This window comes from Ictidomys tridecemlineatus, chromosome 15, assembly GCF_052094955.1.
Source record: "Ictidomys tridecemlineatus isolate mIctTri1 chromosome 15, mIctTri1.hap1, whole genome shotgun sequence".
Taxonomy (NCBI): Eukaryota; Metazoa; Chordata; class Mammalia; order Rodentia; family Sciuridae; genus Ictidomys; species Ictidomys tridecemlineatus.
Genome location: NC_135491.1, coordinates 5216587 through 5238994, shown reverse-complemented (window position 1 = coordinate 5238994; position 22408 = coordinate 5216587). Strand labels below are relative to the sequence as shown.

General features: G+C 57.4%; 1 protein-coding gene across 3 annotated transcripts in view; it reads right to left on the bottom strand.

The window, feature by feature from the left end:
- LOC144370694 (sialic acid-binding Ig-like lectin 12) overlaps window positions 1-22408 on the bottom strand; it is a 45820-nt gene that overhangs the window by 17259 nt on the left and 6153 nt on the right. Inside the window, exons 2-9 of one of the 3 annotated variants that reach the window (XM_078031498.1) lie at window positions 18478-18513; window positions 12876-13212; window positions 12419-12691; window positions 12154-12201; window positions 11020-11277; window positions 10337-10433; window positions 9894-9975; window positions 3994-4741 (exon numbers count right to left, since the gene is read on the bottom strand). In XM_078031498.1, coding sequence (XP_077887624.1) covers window positions 4553-4741; window positions 9894-9975; window positions 10337-10433; window positions 11020-11277; window positions 12154-12201; window positions 12419-12691; window positions 12876-13212; window positions 18478-18513 — 1320 coding nt within the window. In that variant the 3' untranslated portion in view covers window positions 3994-4552. Of the gene's footprint in view, window positions 1-3993; window positions 4742-9893; window positions 9976-10336; window positions 10434-11019; window positions 11278-12153; window positions 12202-12418; window positions 12692-12875; window positions 13520-18477; window positions 18514-22408 lie in introns of those variants that run through there. The other 2 variants (XM_078031496.1, XM_078031497.1) reach the window with 2 other exon arrangements.

The window sequence follows — 22408 nt, the reverse complement described above, 5'->3', positions numbered from 1 at the left end:
CACGAAGGGGCAGAGTGGCTGGCCTGTGTCACAGGGTTGAACAGGAGGGAGCACAGGTGTGACCTCCAATCTTGGTAACAAGGCACGTGTCCCCTCCTCTGCAGCACTCGGGGACCCTCACCTTCCACGTGGGTTCATCCCCTAAGTCTTCCTGCCCCTCAGAAGACGTCCCCCTTGTCAGGAACCTTAGGAGGAAAGACACAGCTCACCCTGTGCCTCCTGTCCACCCAGGCTCTTGCCCAGACCTGGGAACCCAGTCTCTCTCCACCCAGGGTCTCTACGCCATAGACCCCATACCTGGCCACAGTGGGGCCATGAAGCTATGGAGGTCCCCCCTGCCTGGGCAGCCCCTGGGGAGACTCTGACTGCAGGGTTCTCTGCAGCATCTGGACAGGAAGGTGGTTTGTTTCCCCTTTAGTTGGATTGAAGATGAGGCAGCACTCCCCACACCCACCCCATGACCACAGACACACAGAGGGACAGGCCTGTGCCCTCCAAGGTCCCTGAGTCAACCAGGCCCCCAGGACATGGTCACAAAGTGTTCCCAACCCTGGGACCCAAGCCTCCTTCCTTGCCCCTCACACCCTGAGGACCCAGGTGTCCATCACTCACAGGTGACATTGAGCTGGATGGTTCTCTCTGTGGTCACGCCAGCTGCAGGGAACTTCACCTGGCAGGTGAGGTTGGTGCCATGGTCCTGGGGCCGCGGGGTGAGGGTGAGCACCGAGGAGTGGGTGATGTTGGGTCCCAGGGAGGACACAGAGGGCCCTTCCCAGGAGAAGGTGGGGGGTGTCCCCTGCTCACAGGCCCAGGGCACAGAGCAGGTCAGGTTGCTGGGACGGCCAGACTCCAGGGTCTCAGGGACAAGGATGTCAGGGGTCAGGGCTGGTGAGCAGAGGGGGACAGGCAGGGTCAGGAGGGAGGGTGGGAGGTGGGGCCCTAGAGAAGCTCAGGCTCTGACCCAGCTGCTCCCTGAGCCCCTAATGCCTGACCCCAGCTCCCCCAGGGCAGGGTCCCACCCAGCCCTGTCCTGTGACCTTCCTGAGGCTGCCTTGACCTGGAGTCTTAATGTCACATGCACTGAGACCATCTTGTCACAGTAATTCCACTTAAACGTTCCTTTCTCCAAATGAAAGAAGTAGGAGCCACTGTCACTGCGCTTGGCGTCTCTGATGCTCACGAAGCACTTGTTGGTTCCTGGGTCCCCGAGGAGGTAGAACCTGCCGTGGGTCTCCTTACTCACTTTCCGAGTAGAGTTGGTGGTGGCCACTGCAGAGCCATGGTCTGTATTGGTCCCTGCATGGAACCAGGAGACAGAGACTTGGCCATTGCTTGAGCCATGGTAGAAGCTGCAGGGCACCAGGACACACAGATCCTCCTGCATCGTCATGGACTTGGGCACATCCACACTGTGTTCTAGATCCTGAGGGGAGCGCCTTTGGGGAAGCTGATGGTCATCACGGGGCACACTCCTCAGCCCCTCTGCACAGGCCCCCTCCACTGCCCACAGCAGGGACAGCAGCAGCCGCCACAGCATCGGGAGGCAGAGGGTCCTGGGCTCCTGGGACTGAGCAGAGCAACGAGAGCCTGTGGAGGGGAAGCTGCAGGACCCTCGGAAGCTGGGGAGGGGCCGAGCCTGGGCAATGACAGAAGAGGACCCTCAGGCCCGCCCTCCAGGGGAACTTGCCCTTCTGCACAGAATGGACAGAAACCCCACCTCCAGGGCCCAGAGACCCACTCAGAGGGGGACTGGGCCCCGTGTGCCCCTTTCTCTGGGCTTCCTGGATTCCAGGGGCCTGGGCGGGAAATGTGTGCATGGCCCACCGTTCCTTTGGGATCAGCCATGCACATCCTGTCTGGGGTCAGACAGGGACCTCTGAGGTCCCCTGAGGCCCAAGAGACGGGGACACCACGTCTAGGAGTGCTCCTGCCCAGGCTGGGGTGCTGCTGTGCCCCTTATTATGCACCAGGAAGTGGCCCCTCCCTGGGCTGGCACGAGGAAGTCACAGGGTGGTCCAGGCTGTCCCTCAGCCTTGCTCAATTCCACCCCAGGACCCCTGGCCACCTGGGCAGGCACTTCATAATATTTGACTGGGACGTGGCGGAGCTGCTGCCCCCTAGTGGGTGGAGGCCGAGATGCGGCTCCCATCTGACCCTGCAGAGAGCAGTCCCCAGCATCAGGTCAGAGGGTCAAGAGCACCAGGTGGAGGAGCCCTGGAGGCAGCCTGTGCAGCCAGGAGTGGGCACCGGGGGCACAGAAGGTGGCAGCGTCCTGGTGACGGGTGGAGGCAGCCCTCCTCCCTCACTCCCAGTGAACACAGTGGCTTCTGCTCTCTGGCCTCAGAGCCCAGCAGCCAGCTCCGTCCACGCCCTCGAGGGCCTCCCCAGGGCAGGACTCAGACAAGCTGCCAAGGAGCACTTAGCTGTGGGTCGAGGCCTCATGTGAGGCGGGACGTGGACTGTCCTCTCCAGGGACTGGAGGGATCTTCCCAGAGACAGGCCCTGCCAGGGGGTGACCTGGCCAGGGGCAGAGCTGGGCGGGCCCTCCAGGTCCCTGTGTGACGGGGTGAGTGTCAGAGTTTCCACCTTTCCAACCCTTGATCCTCTCCTTCTACTCCACTAATTGAAAAGTCTCTCCTCTCCCAAGGGAATGAACTTGAAGTCCCCTGACACGGTGCAGGGCCATTCATGGAGTCCACCGTCCCACTGCACTGCCTGGTGACTCTGCCTGGAGAGGACTCTGACCCTCAGCTCTTCTTCTGCAAGATGGTCTCATTGTTCTGGGCCCTTTATATTTCCTTGAAGACTCACAGTCACTTGTGCATTTATACACATGGAGGGGAACGTCACCTCCTGTATATCCACATACACGTCTGCTCACACACCTGTGTCTACTAACACGTGTACCTACTCACACTCAGAGGGTAGGGTTGGACTGGGTATTTGAAACCCACATGGAGAAGGTGACACCTCTCCTAGGGGTTTTCCAACCCCTGGACATGGTGTCCCCCACGCATTCCTTGCATCTTCCTTCCGCTCCCACAGCAGTGCTCTGTGGGGTGGGGACAGGTGTCTTCCACGGTTCTCAATCCTTGTCCCTTGATATTGGTGACACTGCTGTGAATGGGCTGGGACCCAGGTTTAGGGCTTTGGGTGCTCCCTCCAGTCCTCGGGTCCCTGCCTTCCCGCCTACCTGGGAAGTGACTGCCGTGACCCATTCCTTCCCTTGTTGGGGTGACAGGTGTCGGTAAGACTTTAGGTCACGTGGTTCATTCTGGGGATAACCCTCAAACTGTGGGACACTTTTCCCACTCCCTGGTTTGCTGGTTTGGCCCTGGAGGGGGGAGACCATGGCTGCGTCCCCCTCTCAGCTCCACCCCTGGAGCTCCACGCTCACAGGAATAGGAGACCAGGAGCACAGCCTTCGAGGGGGAACCAGTGTCCAGGGACCAAAGGATGCGTCATGGGGCCGACGGAAAAGGGCTCAGAAAGGCCAGGGGAGGCGTGGGCAGCAGTGAGGACCGAGAGGGCGTGGAGGGAGGCCGCAGGAGGCTGGGATGGGCCACTCAGGACCAGGGAGCCACGGGGAGCTGCGAGCAGAGCAGAGAGCTCCCTGTGCCAATGACCCCTGACTGCACGCAGGTGACAGGCTAAGGACAGCTGGGAGGCCAAGGCCAAAGGAGCGGAGGAGACCCGGCCAGAGCTGCCAGGCCTGACCCTAAGGCACGGTCACTTCCTGGAAAGCTGTGGAATGGCCACGTGTGGCCAAGGGCACAGGCAGGTGCACCCTGCTGCCTCCAGAGGAGGAGCCCGCAGGTCCTGCTGCTCAGAGCACAGGGACCCGCAGGTGCTCAGCCCCCACCTCCAGGCCCTGCTGACGGGCCTGACTCCCTAACCCCCACCCGGCAGGCGGACGTCTCAGCCCAGGTTCAGAGAGACTCTGTCCCTCCGTTCCTCACCTGTAGGGCTTTTTGTTTTGTTTTAATGTACAAATAGTGACTGTGCATTTATCAGGGACAATGTGATGTTCAATGGCTTCAGACCCTGAGGACTGACACACTGGGCCAATTAGCCATCCATCACCTGGGACACCCTTCATTCCCTTGTGGTGAGGACATTTAAAATCCTCCCTTGAGGCCGGGGACATGGCCCAGTGGGTAGAGTGCTTGCCTCACGGGCACAGGCCCCTGGGTCCGTCCCCAGCACCACAAACAACACTCCTCTCTTGCAACATACAGTGTGATGTTCTGTCCTTGTGACACCTGGGGGACCTGCAGGACAGTGTGGTGGATGACACAGGCCCAGAGAGACCCACAGCAGGATCTCACTGCAGTGGAGTCAGAAAGAGCTGAGCTCAGGAGCAGAGAGGAGAGCAGAGGCCCTGGGTGGGCAGGTGGGGGGAGGAGGAGGTGGCCACAGCACGGAGCGCAGCTGGGAACAGGTCTGGGTTCCAGTTCTGCGTGGGGCAGGACCCAGAGGCGTCCCTCCACAGGGACCTGACTTTTCCTTGGCCTGGAAGAGGCTGGGCCTTGAGCAGGCCGGTCTCAGCCTCTCATGGCTGGATGTGGATCTCCGCGTACTCACTGTCGGGCGCCTGCTCTCCCTGCGGGCCGCTGGCCTTCGCCTCATGAAACCTGAGGGCTGCATAATGGATCTCCTCATCCTCTGAGGGGCGGGTGGCCACGGCCAGGGCAGCTGGCTCTGGGGAGCCTTCCTCTGCCCGGGACTGGACCAGGCGGCTCTGATTGGAGAGAGAGGAGAGAGTCAGGGTGGACAGTGGGTAGGAGGCCAGGGCTGCAGGGTGCCATGTCCTTCATGCACACAGCCTTGTGCGCCAGAGTTGAACTGTCCTCATGACACTTCCCCCAGCACCGAATGCTCCACACACCGAGCCTCGTGAACTTCCCCCAACAGCTCCATGGGGGAGGGATTATTTCGTCTCCATTTCATAGAAATGAAAACCGAGGTTGAAGGAGGGACGCAGCACACCCAACCTCGCAGGTAAAATCAGGGTCTCATCTGTTTCTCCCTGACCCCAAAGCCCAGTGTCCTCCTGAGGGCCCCGGTGCCAGATCCTAAGCTGGGTGCTCGGTGCACCCTGTGGACACAGCAGACACAGGCCTGGCCTCTTGCAGCTCATTCCTTAATGGACGGTGGTCACAATAAAGACTAATCAAAACCAAAAATCCCATCGTGCATTATGATAAGATGGGCAGGAACAGGGCACCTGGGAGAGGCCGTGCCTGGACCAGACATGGCGCCCGCCCCGAGATGCTTACAGCCTGATGGGCTGGGGCAGGAGCCAGCCAAAGAGATGGTATCCCCCCAAGAGGAAGAGAGAGGACCCCCAAATGTCCTCATGTGAGTCCTGGAACCTGCAAATACATTTCCTTGTGAGAGAGACTTTGCAGGAGGAATTAAGTCCAGGACGTGGAGGTGCAGAGGGATCCTGGGTTTGTGGGCGAGCCCCGTAGTCAGAGGGACACTTCAGTGAGGGTGGGGGACGTGAGGGACTGGAGGATGCTGCTGGCTCTGCAGATGGAGAGAGGCCCCGCCCCCCCAGGTCCCCAGGCCCCCAAGACACAAAAGCAAGAAAACGTCAACTTCCAGAGCCCCCCGGGAACCAGCACCCACTCCCTAATTGTATTCCGGGAAACCCATTTTGGACTTGTCACCTCCCGAATGGTAAGGTGACACGTATTTTGTTTGACGTCACTAAATCTGTGGCAAGTCTTACAGCAGCAGCGGGAAGCTAATAGAGCAGGTCAGGCAGCAGAGAGGCTCCCCCAGGCGTCCCCCTCATCTTAGGCCTTTCTCTGCCACCCTGGACAGCAGATGGCACCACAGAGCCACAGTGACTTGGCTCCTCCCCCTGCCTCCTGATTGTCTGAGGATTCACACTCAAGCTGCTTCTCCACCCTGAGGCCCCCAGCCCTGCTCCTCCCGGACTCTGCAGAAGCCAAGGACGCAGCCGCACACCTTCCCCACGCAGAGGCCCTCTGCACTGAGCTACGGGACACCTCCAGGCCCGTCCACCGCCCTGGCAGCCCTCTGTCCTGTCCACACCTCCTGATCCCTAAACCTCAGTCGTCGGATTCTTTTTTGCAACGTCCCTTGGTGGTCACGTTCAGTCCACATGGCCCCTCGCCATCCACAGCTGTGACGTGCAGCCCTCCTCCCGCTCCCCCTCTTGACCACAGACTCGGGCCAACAGTGTGCAGACTCCCCTCACATTACAGCCAATAAACCTGCCATAACTAAAAAGGTCAAGGTCAAAAGTGGGCTTAGTGCACTGGACGGCCCAGGAGCACCAGTCACCTCCCCGACCTTTAAGCACGCTCACCACACTCACGTGAGCCTGGCACTGGGAGAGCGCTCACGCAAAGCCTGTTTTGTAGCGAGTTTGAACAGCCGCAGAGCCACTCAACACCGCAACCACAACAGGGCAGCGCAGGCCTCCAGAGAGCACTGGTCTACCTCGGGTGTGGTTGTGGGGGACGCTGCCCCTGCCCAGGGCCACAGCGTGTCATGTACCACCCATCCCTGGTCCCGGAGAAGGTCCACATGCTAAATCTGAAATGTGGCTTCTCTGAGTGGGTACTGCTTTGCATGTTCGTAAAGTTGACAAGTCGTCCATGGAAACACTGTGAGTAGGGGCTGTCAGTACTCGGAACCCCTCCCTTGTCCAGAGCTAAAGCCTATTTCAACAGAACTCCTCCTTCCCTCCCCAAGTCCCTCCTCCTACCTCGTCTGGACCTCAGTGGTTGGCGCCTCCATTCTGACTGCTCAGGGCAAAGATCCGGGAGTCAAGCATCCTGGATCCTGTCACTCAGTCCCCACTCCCCATCCACAGTGGTCCCACTCAGCTGACCTCAGGATCCAGCCAGAGGCCAGTCAAGGTTCCAGCCAGCATGACCTCCTGCCTGACAGTGCCTCCCAGCCTCCTTAATAACCTCTGGCCTCTGCCACCTCACCACACACACATGCTCACACACACACCTGCCCCCCACCAGAGCCACACACACACACCTGCCCCCAACACACACACACACACACACACACACACACACACACACACACACACACCACAGGGTCTCTCATGCACACAGCAGCCAGAGGACCCCCTCCTGGTGCTCAGGCCTGCAGACCCTGCACAGCCCCACAGCAGAGGGGATTTGCATAAGCTCAGCCTCTCCCAGCTGACCTCCTGGGGTCACCTGCCTCCCTCTGTAGAGCCCAGGCCCTGCCCTCAGCCCTGGGCAGCCTCCTGTTGCACCCACTGCTCCCTCTGCCTGGAACCTCACACCACAGACTCCAGAGCCCCTCGTCACTACCCTCGCCACAATGGGAAGACACTTGGGAGAGCCTTCCATCTGATGAGGGCCCAAGAGCCAGGCTGCAGAAGGAGCCCTGCAGCACGTCAGCACTAAACACAGCCCAAGGAGACAGTGGGCAAAGAACGTGACCAGACATTTCTCCAAAAAGACACAGAAATGGCCAAGAAGCACACACACAAATCTTCAGTGTCACTAGTGATCAAAAAATGCAAATCAGAGCCACAGAGAACTGTCACCTCACATGCATTAGATGGGCAGTATTTAGAAAATAATAGGAAATTAAACAACCACAACAACAACAACAAAAAAAAACAGTGTTGCCAAGGATGTTGAGAAATGGGAACATCTTATGCTTCTGGTAAATGTAAGATGGTGTAACTTTTGCAGAAACAGGCAGTTCCTTGAAAATTAAAAATAGAACACTATACAATCCAGAAATCCTAGTTGTGGGCACATATCCAGAAGAATAGAAAACAGAATCTTGAAAGGATGCTCACACAGCTGTGCATTATTCACAGTAGCCAACAAATAGAAGCAACCAGAATCCCATCAACAGATAAATGGGCAAAGAAAATGTGGTGGATATTTTTAACCCTTAAAGGAAAGACCTTCTGTCACATGCTACAACACAGACAAACCTAGAGGACGTGTGCATGACATAAGCCAGTCACAAAAGGGCAAATCCTGGACACGTCCACCTCAGTGAGGCCCCAGAGGAGGCAAAGGCACAGAGACAGAGAGTAGGAGGGGGTTTGGCGGGGGGGGGGGGGCAGGAGGGCAGCGGGTTGTGCTCATGGATGGAGATGAAGTGCTCCGAGGATCTGCTGCCCAGCTCTAACTTCAACACGGCTAAGATGGTCAAACCCACGCTGCATGGTTTTTCACCATTGAGGACAGATCTAAAAAACAGAACCTCTCAGCCCCTCCCAGTCCTGCACCCTTCCTCCCCAGAGTAAGTCTCTCTCCTTGTGCCCATGCACCACCATCTGTTTGCTTGGTGGCTTGCTGCATCCCTCTGTCTAGAAGAGAAGCTCCGAGCCTCAGGTTTGCTGCTGTGTCTCATAGATGGGTCCCTGGCCCCTACACAGCTGGTCCCTGGTAGGTCTCAGGGACATTTCATGAGGGTTAAGGAATTCCAGAGCAGGCTACTTGCTGCCCAAACTCTCCAAAGCAGGCTCTAGATACAAAACACAAAGGAGAAGAGTGACAGGTCCTGGAGCAGGGAGGGTGACGGGAATGAATAGTGGGACTGCAAAGAGCCTCTGAGAGGGAGGAACAGGCAGGCCCAGGCCCAGAGGCACCAATGACCTTGTTCTGTTCTGGGGACCACAGTGACAGCCCTCTGCAGAGAAGCCCAGTGTGGGGGGCGGGAGCAGGCTGTGGGGAGGACGGGGCCAGGAGAGCGAGCTGGGCACTCACCAGGAGAGAAAAATTAAAAAGGGGGAGAAAAATGTCAGAAATTGAGATAAATATTTTAATGAAAACTTTGAAAAATCAAAATTCATGCCAAAATTCATGGAAAACAAAATAAACCCAGCATTAGTGAAAGTGTCAGCTGAGCCAACTGGAGGAACACTCTGTATGTTTTAGTGACATTTTTAATGGTTAGTTTTTTAGAGGACTTTAAAATAACTGAAATGGTCACGTTTCATTAATATGTAGCACAGCCTTTTCCTAAGTTGAGGATCTGATGTCCCCACCAGCCCTGAGGTCATTGTGCCTCCTGGCTCTGCTAGAGATGAACACGGGACGGTGTTTACAACCTACTCTTTGCTTCCCTTCTGTTCAGGGGAATGCGGCCACGCTGCACCATGTCTCTGGACTGAATGACAACCCTAAGTCACCTTAGCTAACGTTACCTTACCTAGTTTTGTCAGCTCATTAGAACACTATTTGTCTCCATCTTGAGGTTTTCTTGGCACCCCTTAAATTTTCACTGAAGGCAAGTGGCTCCTGGCTCCCCCAGGCTCCTGACCTGATGGGAGGTGGGGGGCCACCAGGGGCTGAGGAGCTCACTTTCCCTGTGGGTCAGCCTTGCACAGGGCCATGGTCACCATTTGCACAGACCCTGTGACACAGCAGAGCCTCATGCACAGTAGCAGAGCTGAGTAGCCACAACAGGGACAGGGGGTCAGCAGCCAAGGGTCTACCGTCTGGCCCTGCAGACAGGTGTTCAAGTGCAGAGGAAGTGGACACTGGGCGCCTGGAAGATGGCACCAGGTGGAAGGGGAGACAGAGGCGGGAGGAGAACAGGTCCAGGGAAGAGATCCCAGCCCCTAACCATGAAGGGGTCAGGGAGTGCGGGGGCTGGTGCTCGCTGCTCTGAGGAGCCATGATGTGACACAATGGCTTAACAGGAGGACAGCAGAACAGAGGGGGGTCCCTGGGCCTGGCCAGGGAGAAAGCAGGGAGGAGGGCGCTGTCAGCAGCCCACGGTGTGGGCATCCAGCTGGACAGCCGGCTGTCCCGGGGAAGAGGGGAGAGCAGCTGAGCCACCCTCAGCAGAGCAGTCCTGGGGACATCTCTGGGAGGTGTGGGGTGCGCCATGTCACTCACCTGAGAGGCTGGGCCCTGGACAGTGTTGGTATCCCCCGAGCCCGCCGCTGGCCTGGCGGACCTCTTCCTGTAGGAGCGCGCTCTGAATGGGGACACCAAGGAGCCTCAGTGGGGCCAGGGCGGGCAGAGGGCAGACGGCCGCCCCACCCCTGCCTCTTGCTGAGCCCAGGAGGGCGGCCACGTGGGAGAGGACGGTCCTGTCCTGGAGGCTCCTACTGGGAAGGCAGGCTCCAGGCTCTGGCCTCCGAGAGTGGGGACAGCCCGGGAGCCCCTTACTGGGATGCGGGCTTGCGTGGCTGGCTCCCCCAGAGCCCACCTGGACCTCAGGGGCCCTGGCTTCAAGCCCTCGGCCACCCAGGTCCCTCCAGCTCAGGGCCGGGCCCGGTTCGCCCTCCTCCTCTCCAGGGTGCTGCCCGGCCTCCCCGGTGCCCGCCAATGCTCACCCGAGGAGGAGGAGGGTGCAGGACAGGAAGAGCAGGGAGGTAGCTCCAGCGCCCCAGAGGGCCCCCCGCGTCACTCCAGATAGAGGCCCCGCTTTGCCTGTGGGCGACCAGAGGGAATCGCTTTGCCCACTCAGCTCCCAGGATCCCTCCTCCCTCCCTGATGCTCCCTGCAGGACCCTGGACTGAGCTTCCTGGTCCCTCTCCCAGACCAGGAGAACTAGGATGGGGAGGGGGCATGTGGTTATTAAAATTTGGTATTTTGTTCATCATAGAATTTTTTCATCCATTTTTACTTTTTTGATTACTGCATCGTGATACTATTTTCGCTCAGTGTCTGGGCTGGTTCTGTTCTCACGGGGGTTTTGTTTGCTTTTACTCTTGGCTTCTGGCTTCTGGCTTCATCCTAAATGTGGTGCCCAAGGCAAATGCCTCAGGAGCCCTGGCCCACAAAGCAAGGGCCCTGCTGCCCAGACACCTGTCTAAGGCCCACCTGGCCTCCAAGATCCACCACCCACCCCTTGGCCCTGCAGGGAGAGGACAGCGAGGCTCTGGGTCCCAGGCCCCAGCTGAGGGCAGGACAGAGATGAGCTTCCCCCTCAAGCCAAGGAGGTGGCTGTAGGGACTGGTGTGGGGCAGGTGCTGTCCCCTCCTCCTGCCCTTCTCCAGCCCACTGTGACACTCACTCTGTGGTGACAGGCTCAGGGAGATGTGCTGGGAGCCCAGAGGGTTCTGCGCATGGCAGGTGAATTCCCCTCCACCCCTGAGGTACTCTGCAGACAGCTCCAGCACCCCAGGGTCCATGGTCTGCGAGGGACACAGAGTCAGGTTCCCCCAGGACCAGCTCAGCCTGGCAGGGGGATGGCTGTCGACGACACAGAGCAGACGCAGAGATTGACCCTCCAGGATGGAAAGAGATGAGCCATTCCCCAGGGTTGTGGATTCTGTGGAGAAAGAGATAGAGGGTCAGAGTGACAAAGAACAAAGGAAAGAGAACCCTGGAGTCCAGAGAGGGGACCCCCAACACTCATGGACTGAATGAAGCACAGGAAAACACACCCTTGACCTGTGCCCAGGAACATGGCCAAGTTGATGTTCCTGTGACGGATGTGTTTTCCTGCACCTCCTTCAGCTACATTGACTCAAGCTCTTGAACCAGAACATGTGGCTCAGCTGTATTCTGTGCTCAGGAGCTGAGCTCACTGACGTGCACACCCAGCTGTGGACGGAGGCTCAGGACCATCCACTGCACACTCCTGTGGGCTGAATGGACTCAGTGCTGGTTGGCAGAGGACGCCCACAGAACGGGGTCCATGTGGGCAGTGGGACACCCTCACCACCGAGAACGAGGACCCTGAGTGCTACTGACATGCAGTGACCTTTCAGTCCCCAGGTGCACAATCCAAAGCTCAGCGCATCCTGCATGGACACTGGCCACGTCAGGGAGGGACCTAGGCTCTGGGGACAGACTGCCCTGTGTGTGTGCCCTGGAATGTGCCTCCTCCCACAAGCACTTAGAGCAAAGCTGTTGGGGAATAAGAAGAGGAGGCTGGAGGCGGGTCCAGGAAGAGGCTGGGAGGCGGCCTGGGAGCCCAGTTCTGCTGTGAGAGTGTCACCCTGTCCCTGTGGGGGTGAGGGGCAGGTGCTTGAGTCCAGGGAGCCTGGGAGGGTGGGGACAGGAGCTCAAGGCACATGTGGGGCTTAGGTGGGGAGGGGTCAATGGGTTCCCCAATAAGGGGCTCTGTCACCAGGTGAGGGGACCCAGCCCTGCCCTGAGCTGAAGAGGCCCTGCCCCCAGCCCCAGCGAGGCCCCTCCCTACCTGGGCCAGCTCCTGGGGACACAGTTACACTCAGGTTCTGTGGAGAGTCTGGGGCAGGGAGACACGCAGAGCTGTCAGTGGGAGGCTGGGGACATCAGCCTCTGTCCCAGGAGCCTCATGGTGGGGAGGGGTGGAGGCTGCATCCTCCTGGCCCCCCCCCACATGATTTCAGGACCCAGCACCCAGTGGCCAGGGTCTGACCCCTCTCCCTCTCCCTCAGGGACCAGCCCCATCAGAGCCCCAGGTGTCCCAGCCCAGCTCTCACATGAGATGTTCAGGTGGACGGTCTTTGTCCTGGTCACACGGGCCCCAGGCAGGGTCACCTGGCAGGTGAGGTTGGTGCCATGGTCCTGGGGCCGCGGGGTGAGGGTGAGCACTGAGGAGTGGGTGACGTTGGGGCCCAGGGAGGACACAGAGGGCCCTTCCCAGGAGAAGGTGGGGGGCGTCCCCTGCTCACAGGCCCAGGGCACAGAGCAGGTCAGGTTGCTGGGACGGCCAGACTCCAGGGTCCCAGGGACGAGGATGTCAGGGGTCAGGGCTGGTGAGCAGAGGGGGACAGGCAGGTTCAGGAGGGAGGGGGGAGGTGGGGCCCTGAGAGAAGCTCAGGCTCTGACCCAGCTGCTCCCTGAGCCCCCAATGCCTGACCCCAACTCCCCCAGGGCAGGGTCCCACCCAGCTCTGCCCCGTGACCTCCCTGAGGCTGCCTTGTCCTGGAGCCTTACCTGTCACACGCACTGACACACTGTGATCTTTGTAACTGAATTTCAAGCGTCCTCTCTCCACCCGAAAGTAGTAGGACCCCGCGTCCGTCTTCCTGGTGTCTCTGATGCTCAGGGAGCAGTTGTCGGTTCTTGGGTCCCCAAGGAGGTGGAACCGGCCCTGGGTCTCCTCCTGCACCTTCCTGTCAGGGTTGTTGGTGGCCACTGGAGCATCCGTGTCCTTGTCCCGTAGCCGGAACCAGTAGCCATGAACTGGGTTCCAGTTAGTCCAGCTGCTCCAGGGGTAGGAGAATTGGCAGGGCACATGGACACACAGGCCCTCCTGCACTGTCACCTTCTTCTTCTCCAACTTCAGGGTGTAATCTGGCTGGGCATAACCCCCCTGGCCCTCCAACCGCCCAAAGCCCTGCAGCAGGGGCAGCAACAGCAGCAGCAGCAGCAGCAGCATGTCGGCCGGGGCTGCAGGGCCGCAGGGGAAGTCTGCTCCCAGAGCTCCTCTCTGAGGAACTAAGAGCCCACAGGAGGAGGCCCACGGGAAGGGGACAGGAGGGGACGGTGGCCTCCTAGAGGAGGAGCTTCAGCCAGCCTCTGCCAGGGCGGCCTCTGCCCTTGGAGACCAGCCCCCACCACCACGTCCAGCCTGCAGCCCTGAGGACAGAGAGGACAGGGACCCTCCCTGTGTCACCCTGTCTCCTCCCTCCCTGTTGACGTCTTTCCTCTTGGGAGACTTTTCTGCAATGTCACTCAATGGGCTTCCTCTAACCAGAGCCCTGAGTGACTCTAGGGCCATTGACGATTGTAGGGTCAGGAGACGAGGGAGGCCACTGGGCTGAGCAGGTCCCCTCTCCTCCCTCCCTCAGCAGCCACACAGTGTGACACCCTCTCTGCACAGCAGACCTGGACATTGACCTCAAGAAGTCACTGCCAAGGGGACAGATACTAAGTCCTCAGGCACCTGGGCCACGGTGGGGTCTACTGGGCAGCGTGGAGGGCTGCTCCCGCCCTGGCTGGACTTTGGCCCCTGGGGACTGTGCAAAGGAGACACAGGGCTGAGTTCTCTATGGTAAAACACCAAGGACCCAGAGGGACCCAACTGGCAGGTGGCCTGAGGGACAGAGACCCAGGCTGAGGCCTCATGAGGTGGGACTGGCCAGGAAGACAGTGGGAAGGGAAGAGGCAGATTTTAAAAGATGCAAAACGTCCCCTCAATCACCAGCCACCAGGACGGACTCCCTCACCGCCATGCTCTCTGCTGCGGGTTACTCCAGAGCATGTGGACCTGGGGCCTCCAGAGCTGGTTGGCTCTGCCCCAGGAGTCCCAGGAACAGAAGGCACAGAGCACGAAATGCCAGTGTGGACGTCCACCCTGGGGTGGCCAGGATTCCGTGTGAGCAGCAGCATGCGCCTGAGTAGAGTGATTTGCAGCTGGGGCAGGTCCTGGGGGTCCTGGGAGGGGGAGCCCTGTGACTCGTGTGGGTTTTCCTTGAAATCTTTTTCTGGGGGAGGTGGAAAGATGTGTCATGTGGGTAAATGTGCCCCCAAAACAACAGCTCCGTGATTGAGGACCAAAGGAGTGTCCTTCAGGACAGGCCACCAGAGCACCCAGGGCCACCATTGTCCTGCTCCCCGTGGCCACCCCTGCTCCCCTCGGGCAGCCCTGGCCTCCTCTGCAGTTCTCCATCTGAGCTCACCCCCTCCAACACCATGGCTTCCTCTGAGACTCTGTGCACAGAGAAAGTTGGGCTGTGTTCGTCCACTCAGCCCCATGGACCTGTCCATTCCATGGTTTCCCCAGAACCAGCTCCCAAACCTGGGGTGGGGCCGTGCACTGTGACGGCTGGGGGAGGGGTGGGGTTCCACACGCAGCCCCCCCTCACCACCCCCTGCATTGCCAGCTGCAGTCCCACCTGCAGCCCTCCTAGGCCCCCCGCTGCCGAGACACCCTCCCAGCAGGAGCAACTGCAGAGCCCATTGGTCAGAAGGGCTGCTCAGGACCCTCTGTTTTCCATAGTCTCCAATTTGCAAAGAAAAACAGAAGAACAGGAAGGAGAGACCTGGGGAAGCCACAGAGAATCCACATGTAAGAGAGGAACTTGTGAGAGAGCTGGAGAAGCCCTCTTGTTCCACTTCCCCAATTTAGAAGAAGACACCCAGGTCAGAGTGGTGAGTGCTGTGGGCTGAATGCTGTGTCCCTCCAAAATCCACATGGTGACATCCTAACTGCTAAGGGGAGGGTCACAGGAGGTGGGGACTTTGGGAAGTGATTGGTCCTGGGGGCAGAGCCCTGATGGATGAGATTAGTGTCCCTTACAGAAGGGACCCAAGGGAGCTCCTTTGCCCCTCTGCCACAGGAGGACACAAGGAGGAGGCAGGGTGGAGGAGGACACTGGCCTCCCCAGACATGGGGTCTGCCAGCCCCTGGGCTGTGGGCGTCCAGAACTGTGAGGAGCAGATCTCTGCTGTGCACAAGCCCCAGGTGATGGCCTCCCCCCACAGCCCAAGGACTCAGAAGGCAGGTGGGTCCCCTCTTGCCTCTTGTCTGGGGCAGCACCTCATCAAACGTTGTCCACCAGGGCTGACGGGGCTGGGGAGGAGAAGTCCCGTCAGATGGGGAGGGAAGGACTGTCCAGTCTGTCCAGGGGACAAGGAGAAGCTGCATTCATGCCACAGCCAGGTGGTGCCCATTCACACTGGGCCCTGAGGTCTGCAGCTGAGGGGGGAAGAGGACAGGTCCAGTGGTTTCCTTGAGGGACAGCAACGTCTGGTTGGGGACACACAAGTCCCCAGACAATGCCAGTGCCACAGGCAGGTGGCTGAGATGAGCAGGCCCAGCTGGGGGTGGGGGGATCTTGCTCTTCTGGAGAGGAAGGTGAACTCTCAGGGGACACAGGCAGAGGGACATGGTGGGGACGTCGGGCAGACCTGAGGGACATGGGTGACCCAGGGGACGCTGAGACAAAGGCCATTCCTGGCTGAGTTCCCCACACCTCTGAAGCCCCCTCTGCTGAGGTCCTCAGCCAGCAGTGAGTCTGTGCTCCGTCTGTGTCCACTCCCGCTCTGCCCAGCAGGGAAAGGGCGCTGCTCAGAGTGGGCGCTGCCTCTGCTCAGGGCTGGCTCTGGCCTGGGGATGGGAGGCCTTGGGGTGCTGTCCGTGGTGCCATGAGAGTGGGTTCTGACCCAGGAGATGCGACAGCTCTGTGCAGGAGCCTGACCAAGAGTCTGCAGTCAGGGGTCAGCACGTCAGGTGCGCCAGGGAGAGCCCAGGTCCACCTGGAAGGGGGCACTCAGGAGGGGACAGATCTCGGCTTCGGTCCTGTCCACCCTCAGGAATGCCCTATGGGCCACACCAGGCTGCTGGCTCTGTCCCCATTTCACCTCCCTACACCCCTGACTGAGAGGGGGATTGTCCTTGGCAGGGGGACGGGGCAGCTGGTGTGCAGGTGGGTGAGCCGCTGTGGGAAACAGTCTCCAGACACAACCCAGACCCCACCCACAGGACAAGGGGTTCCTCGGTCACTAGAGGGTTATCCCCTTCCCACAGCCCCTCCTCTGGGGGTGACTGGAGCCCAGGGCTGCTCTGGCCATAGAACGTGGAGGCTGAGAAGTTCAGAGACTGAGGAGGTCAGGCAGCCTCCACCCCACCCATGGATCCCTGGGCACCTGGGCATCCTGGGCCTCTGCTGGACAGAGACCCACGTGGACGAGCACCAAGATGTCACATGTCCCACCCTGACAGAGGCCACCATCTCAGTGCAGCTGCCTGAGAGAGCCCAGGGCCAACCACCAGCCACAGTGCCCAGCTGGGGTCCCGCCCACCCACAGCAGGGGACGTACAATCCACTGAGTCCTGGGGCTGATGGGCAGCAGTACCTGCCTGGAACAGCAGGCCACGGGGCACAGCTGAGGGAGAAGGAGGGCCTGCACTGGGCTGCTCTTGTTGCTCACTGATCTGAGAGGACTGCTCTTAGCTGGCCACGAGGATCCCTGTGTGAAGACCCTCTGGAGGTCTCCACTCGGTCAGCCTGGCCAGGCCAGAACTGCATTCCCAGAATCCTCTGCTCTACATGCTCCAGGCTAAAGTGGACCCAGGACCAGGCGGAAGGAGAAGCAGCCACAGGGCTGGGAGGGTCAGGAAGCCTGGGCTATTACAGGGATGGGTCACAGGTCACCAGGATCTGTTGGTCATCTCACTGGTGGGACACAATGGCTCCTTACATCCAGGCCAGAGGGAGGGTCCTGGTGACAGCCACTGGGAGAGGGATCACTGAGTGCTGGGGCAAGCACTGGTGGCCCAGGTGGACCCAAGTGGCCGAGACTGAAATGGACAGCAACATGAGAACAACCAGGGAAAATGTCGTCCCTTATGCCAAGACAGTGACCTAGGACCTCTGACCTGACCTCTAGGGTCCTATTCACAGGTGCCCCATCCTCCCAGGAAAGAGGGCAGGGTAAGGCCCATCTCAGAACTAGGAATGTACAGTGCCTAGGTGTGTGTGTGTGTGTGTGTGTGTGTGTGTGTGTGTGTGTGTGTGTGTGTGTGTATGAGGTGGGGGGGAAAGAGAGAGAGAGAGAGGGAGGGAGGGAGGGAGAGAGAGAGAGAGAGAGAGAGAGAGAGAGAGAGAGAGAGAGAGAGAGGAGGAGGCGGGGGAGAGAGACAGGCAGACACTGCAGAGTCAGGCTCTTCTCTGATGCTATAATGAAGTAGCTGAGTCTGGTGATTTATAAAGAGCAGAAGTTCATTTGCCTCATGGCTCTGGAGGCTCCACATGAAGAGCGTGGAGCCCCAACTTCTCCCCTGGGGGGCTCCCTGCTGTGTCATAACCTGGCAGAGGGCACCACAGGGTGGGGTGGGGCAAGCACGCCAGCCCAGGTCTCTTCTGACAAAGTCACAAATGCCATCAGGGGTCCCCACCCCATGAGCTCATCTAATCCTACTCAACTCCCAAAGGCCCCTCCTCCTGTGGCTTTGGGGACCACATTTCCCCATGTGGACTTTGGGGGACACATTCCAGCCACAGCAGATGACATAGAGATACAAAGCAAGTAGGAGCAGGGTTGCGTGTTACCAGGTATTGTCATGGACGGGATTCCTGTCCCCTGATGTCCCATGACCCCATTCACATCTGTAACCTGAGAATCCTGGGGTGGCTGTGCCCACTGTAGGTGACACAGAGGCAGACCATTAAAGCCACAGATTTATGGGGGACAACAAATCTAGAATGCAACAGAGCCTCAGGGTGGGGTAAGGACAGTACAGTGTTACCAAGGGAACGTTCAGGTGGCAGAGGACTGTCCCCTGGGATTCCCACCAGCATCTCTCCTCAGAGCACTGGGTGCTGAGGTCCCTGCCCTGCAGCCCCCCCAGGCTCCCCCGCAGGCTCCCCCAAGCTCAGCGTGTGACACCTGAGAGGACTTCAGCAGAGCTCCTGAGTTGGTCACGGGCTGGTCAAGGTCACGTGGGACAGGAACCTGCCTGCAGGGGAACAAGGACTTCCCATCTCTGACCCCAGCCTTCCCCACGTGAGCTGGGGCTCTGGCCCTGCCATGGGGTGGCGGAGACCCACCCTTTCCTTCTTACTTGGAACGTCACTGAAGGCGGTGGTGCCGGGAGAGCAGGTCTGGGACGAGATGCAAGTTCCTGCTCAGGGTGGGGTGCGGCCACGGATGCTGCCCCCCTCCGTCTACAGCCAGAGTCAGCACAGAAGGTGGAGTCTGGGCTCCCTCTCCTACATCTGTCCCCAGGAACCAGGCCCTCAGTGTCCCTAACCTGAACTCTCCCTGGGGTCCCCGTTGCTCTCAGGGTCCTGGAGCCCTGGCCCCACTCCTAGGAGACGTCCAGCTGGACAGTTCCTCCACTCACCGGCCCCAGAACACAGCGTGCGTGGTGCCTGATGTCACCTTCCCAGGTACAGAGCGAGACCTGGAGATGGCTGCCAGCGCCCTGCTCTTTCTGACCTGGGGTCAACCTTCTCCTTCCAACCTGACCCTGACCCCGTCTGTCTGGAGGCCCATGGAGGTGGCTCAGCACACAGTGAAACTGTCCTCCCAAGACAGGGACCTGGGGAGCCCAGGCCATGGGCAGTGCTGTCCACGGTGCTGAGCAGCGTTGGTGGGGCCTGGGCTTAAAACCCACCCAGCCCTGCAGAAGAGTCAGGGCCCACGGGAGGGGACCCAGCTCAGGCCAGGAGAGTGGGCGGGAAGGTCTGGCCTGTCTGACAGGAAGGATCTGGGAACATGCAGACCTCGTCCATGGGCTGGGATCTGGAAAGCTGCCGTCCCCTTCCTGGTCCATCGTGGACTCTCCTGTTGTCCCTGCTCCTTTAGGAACACTGCGTCTCCAGGAATCCCCATGGGGCCTCAGGTTGAAAATCCCAAACCTGAAGAGAGAAGGATTCAGGGAGATGGGCCATGGGCACAGAGGGGGACAACTGAGTGACAAGGACTCATGGGTGAGGGGCCGTCTATTCCAGAGACTGATCATCATAATACCAAGAAGTGGGGTCACTGTCCTTAGGACGGTCTTCCAGCAGGGTTCTTTAAAAGGTGCTTCTCACCAGACTTTGCTGGTGCAGTTTATGCTAATTCAACAGTTTCAGGGGATCCAGGAGAGACCAGGTGACTCCCCCTTTCCTGAGTGTCGGCTGTGCTCTGTGACAGCCCTCCTACAGGTACAGTCTAGGACACCATCAGAGCCGGTCCTGCTCCCCAGAGCCAGCGGCCCTGGTCATCCTGGTGCACTTCTGTCTTCACATCTGGGCATTTCTTCTGTCATCTGGAGCCTCTTGGAGATGTGGTCTGTGTCTTCTATGTTCTCTTTCTTGGTGATTATCCAGCTTTCCTCGTGTCCTCCTGGTTTTGAAGAAGCGTGCGGCACACCACTGACCTCTCACGGGAGGCTGGGAATTCATGTCCCCACCAACTCCTTAGTAACGGGCGATGACCTCAGGACTTCTGCACGTCATTTTCCAGGTCCTTCTCACTTGGCAACGGGAGGACTTTCTAGAACAGATATCAGCGCACCTCAAACCTCCATTAGACCTTGTCAGTACCCCCCCATCATTTTCTCCTCAACAGCATCCATCAGCCCATCTCCCACCTGAGCAGAAAAGACACCAGAACGCCACCTTCCTGGAGCCCACGTCCCCAGAGGCCCAGGGAAGAGCTGGGGAAAGTGACCAAAGTGGGTTTCTGCTAAAGGTTAGGACAATGGATTTGTGCCAAAGAGGACTGACTTTCCTCCAGTGTCACTGCCTTCCCGTCACCTCCTTTCTGAACCTCCTCGGAGAAAACACAGAGCTGTGGGTCTGAGTGTGGGGTTCCCCTTACTATGTTCTCCTCTGGGAAAAGCTAAATGCTCCAGATTTAGGTGCTGACACGTGGATCATCGTGACAGTCTGGAGTCCTTCCTGGGAAAGGAAGACCTCGGAGCTCGCCCACACCTTAAAGACGAGGGGGGCAACTGCTGGGGAGGGTGGTCCCCCAGGAGTCTCTGTGTTGGGCTCCTCTTGGTGGGTCACCCAGAACCCGGGGCACTGACTTCTCTACCCACATTCTCAGGCTGTGCCTGCGGGGAGCACCCCTGGGGATGAGACAATGTCTCCCCAGGACTCGGAGCAGGCTCATCCTGCTTCCCAGAAACCACTAGGTTCTCCAGCTGGTCTGCTTTGTTTCCTGGGGATCTCACTGAGCCAGAAGTTTCTCTGAGCTTGTTCTTACCAGTAAAACCAACCAAGTCACCCTGAGAGCCACCAAATACCTGAGCCCTGTTATATACTCACCATCTGGCAGGACAGGGGGCACTGAAACTGTCACTAAAGACAGAAAGGCAGGCAGGTGCTGAGGGCCACTGCCAAGTAGGAATGTAGCATCGAAATTTCCTTGCCAGCGTACCCCATGTTAAATGGACTTGCCTTGGAAATCCACTGTGACCTTGCATGTGTGTTTGAGAAAGGTGACCCTGCTCAAGGACGAGGGTGGATCCAGGTTTAAGGTGTATCCTGCAGGTTTGAGGAAGTATCCCTCTCCTTGGGTTTAGGACGTTCCCGGTTTAAGACAATGTGTTTTTAGGGAAGTTCCAGGTTTAAGTTTATTGCTGCTGGGAATAGGGGGTTCCTGCTGCCTGAGTTCCCGCTGAGTTCTCCTGGAATTGAGAAAGTTTTTGGGACATGAATTGTGTGGGCAGAACTGGGATTTCCCCAGAACGTGTTTAGAGGCCGGTGTGAGTGGCTCATGATCTAGTGCCCAGCCAAGACTGCGGCATTTTGGTGGCCCAAACGGGGACGTCTGCAGCTTGGGGGTAAGTGAATTTGCTCGCTCCTGAATGAGAGCAAAAAAAATGGGTGACCATTTCAAAAAACAATGTGTTCTTGTTTTGATTTATTTTGTTTTTATTTCAAGTTGCCTGTTCCTAGAACTTTGTCAGGCAAACTGGGAAAAATGGTTGACTCAAGGTTTGAATTTATTCACCTCCGAGGAAGAGAAATTGTTAGAGGAAGGAGGCACCCCAGTAAGACCAAGAACAGCTAAGGCATATGTTGATACTATACAAATATGTAGCCCATGGCTTTTTAAAGACAAGTTATTAAGTCTATCAATTGGACCATCATGGTATCCTGTAGAAGGATTTTTCTTCAACAAGAAAGAGATGGCTAGTTCCGTTTACTATACTTGTCTAAGATCTTGGTTTTTACAGACATCTGATTAATTTACAAAGCTAAAGTGTTAAAATATCAACCACTAAATATAAAATCAAGTACTCTTTACTTATTAAGTTCCATAAGGCAATATATTTAAATATATTTATGTGTGTTTTCATAAATTGGTAAATAGAAAAAAGGTTTAATATTGCTTTGGTCTGTGTCTTTGCTGAAACAAGTTTACTAAGAGTTAAGATTCTATCATGTGTAATTTATATACAAAGAGTATAAGAAGTTTCAGTTGGGTTTCAATTACAGTATAATAGTACCTTAAAAAACATGAAAGTATTTCATCTTATTAAAGTGGAGTAATTTGTCTAAATCAGAAATTTTATAAGGGTTGTTTCAGAATGTGAATTTATAAAAAGGGTTAATAGCTAGAAAAGAGATAAAAAGATTCAAGATGTGGAAATATATTTTAATATAAAAGGTTAAAGGTTAAATAAATGTTTCTAGATGAGATAATCTCTGTGTGGTAAAGTAAAAAGTTGTAAAATGTCATTTTAAAAGATTTTGAGGAAACTAGACTTACTTTAAAAGCTTGAGAAAGGAAGAAAGAAAAAAAGGTATTTGTACATGGCAGATTGAGACAAAGCTTCTTAATGGAGTAAAAAAGAGCCTTTGGTTGAAGGGCAGCCATGTAAACTAACATTTAAGTGATTTAAACAGAATCTAAGCCTCGTTTAAAAGAGTGAAGCTGTAGGTGGTGAAAAAGTACATTTAAAAGTACAGTATAAATGATAATTGAAGGCTTTAAAGGGTTAAATTGAAGGTGGTCGAGATACCTTCATGGCGGAAAAAAGATTGCTTTACTCATTAAACCAAAAAGAAGGAGATGAG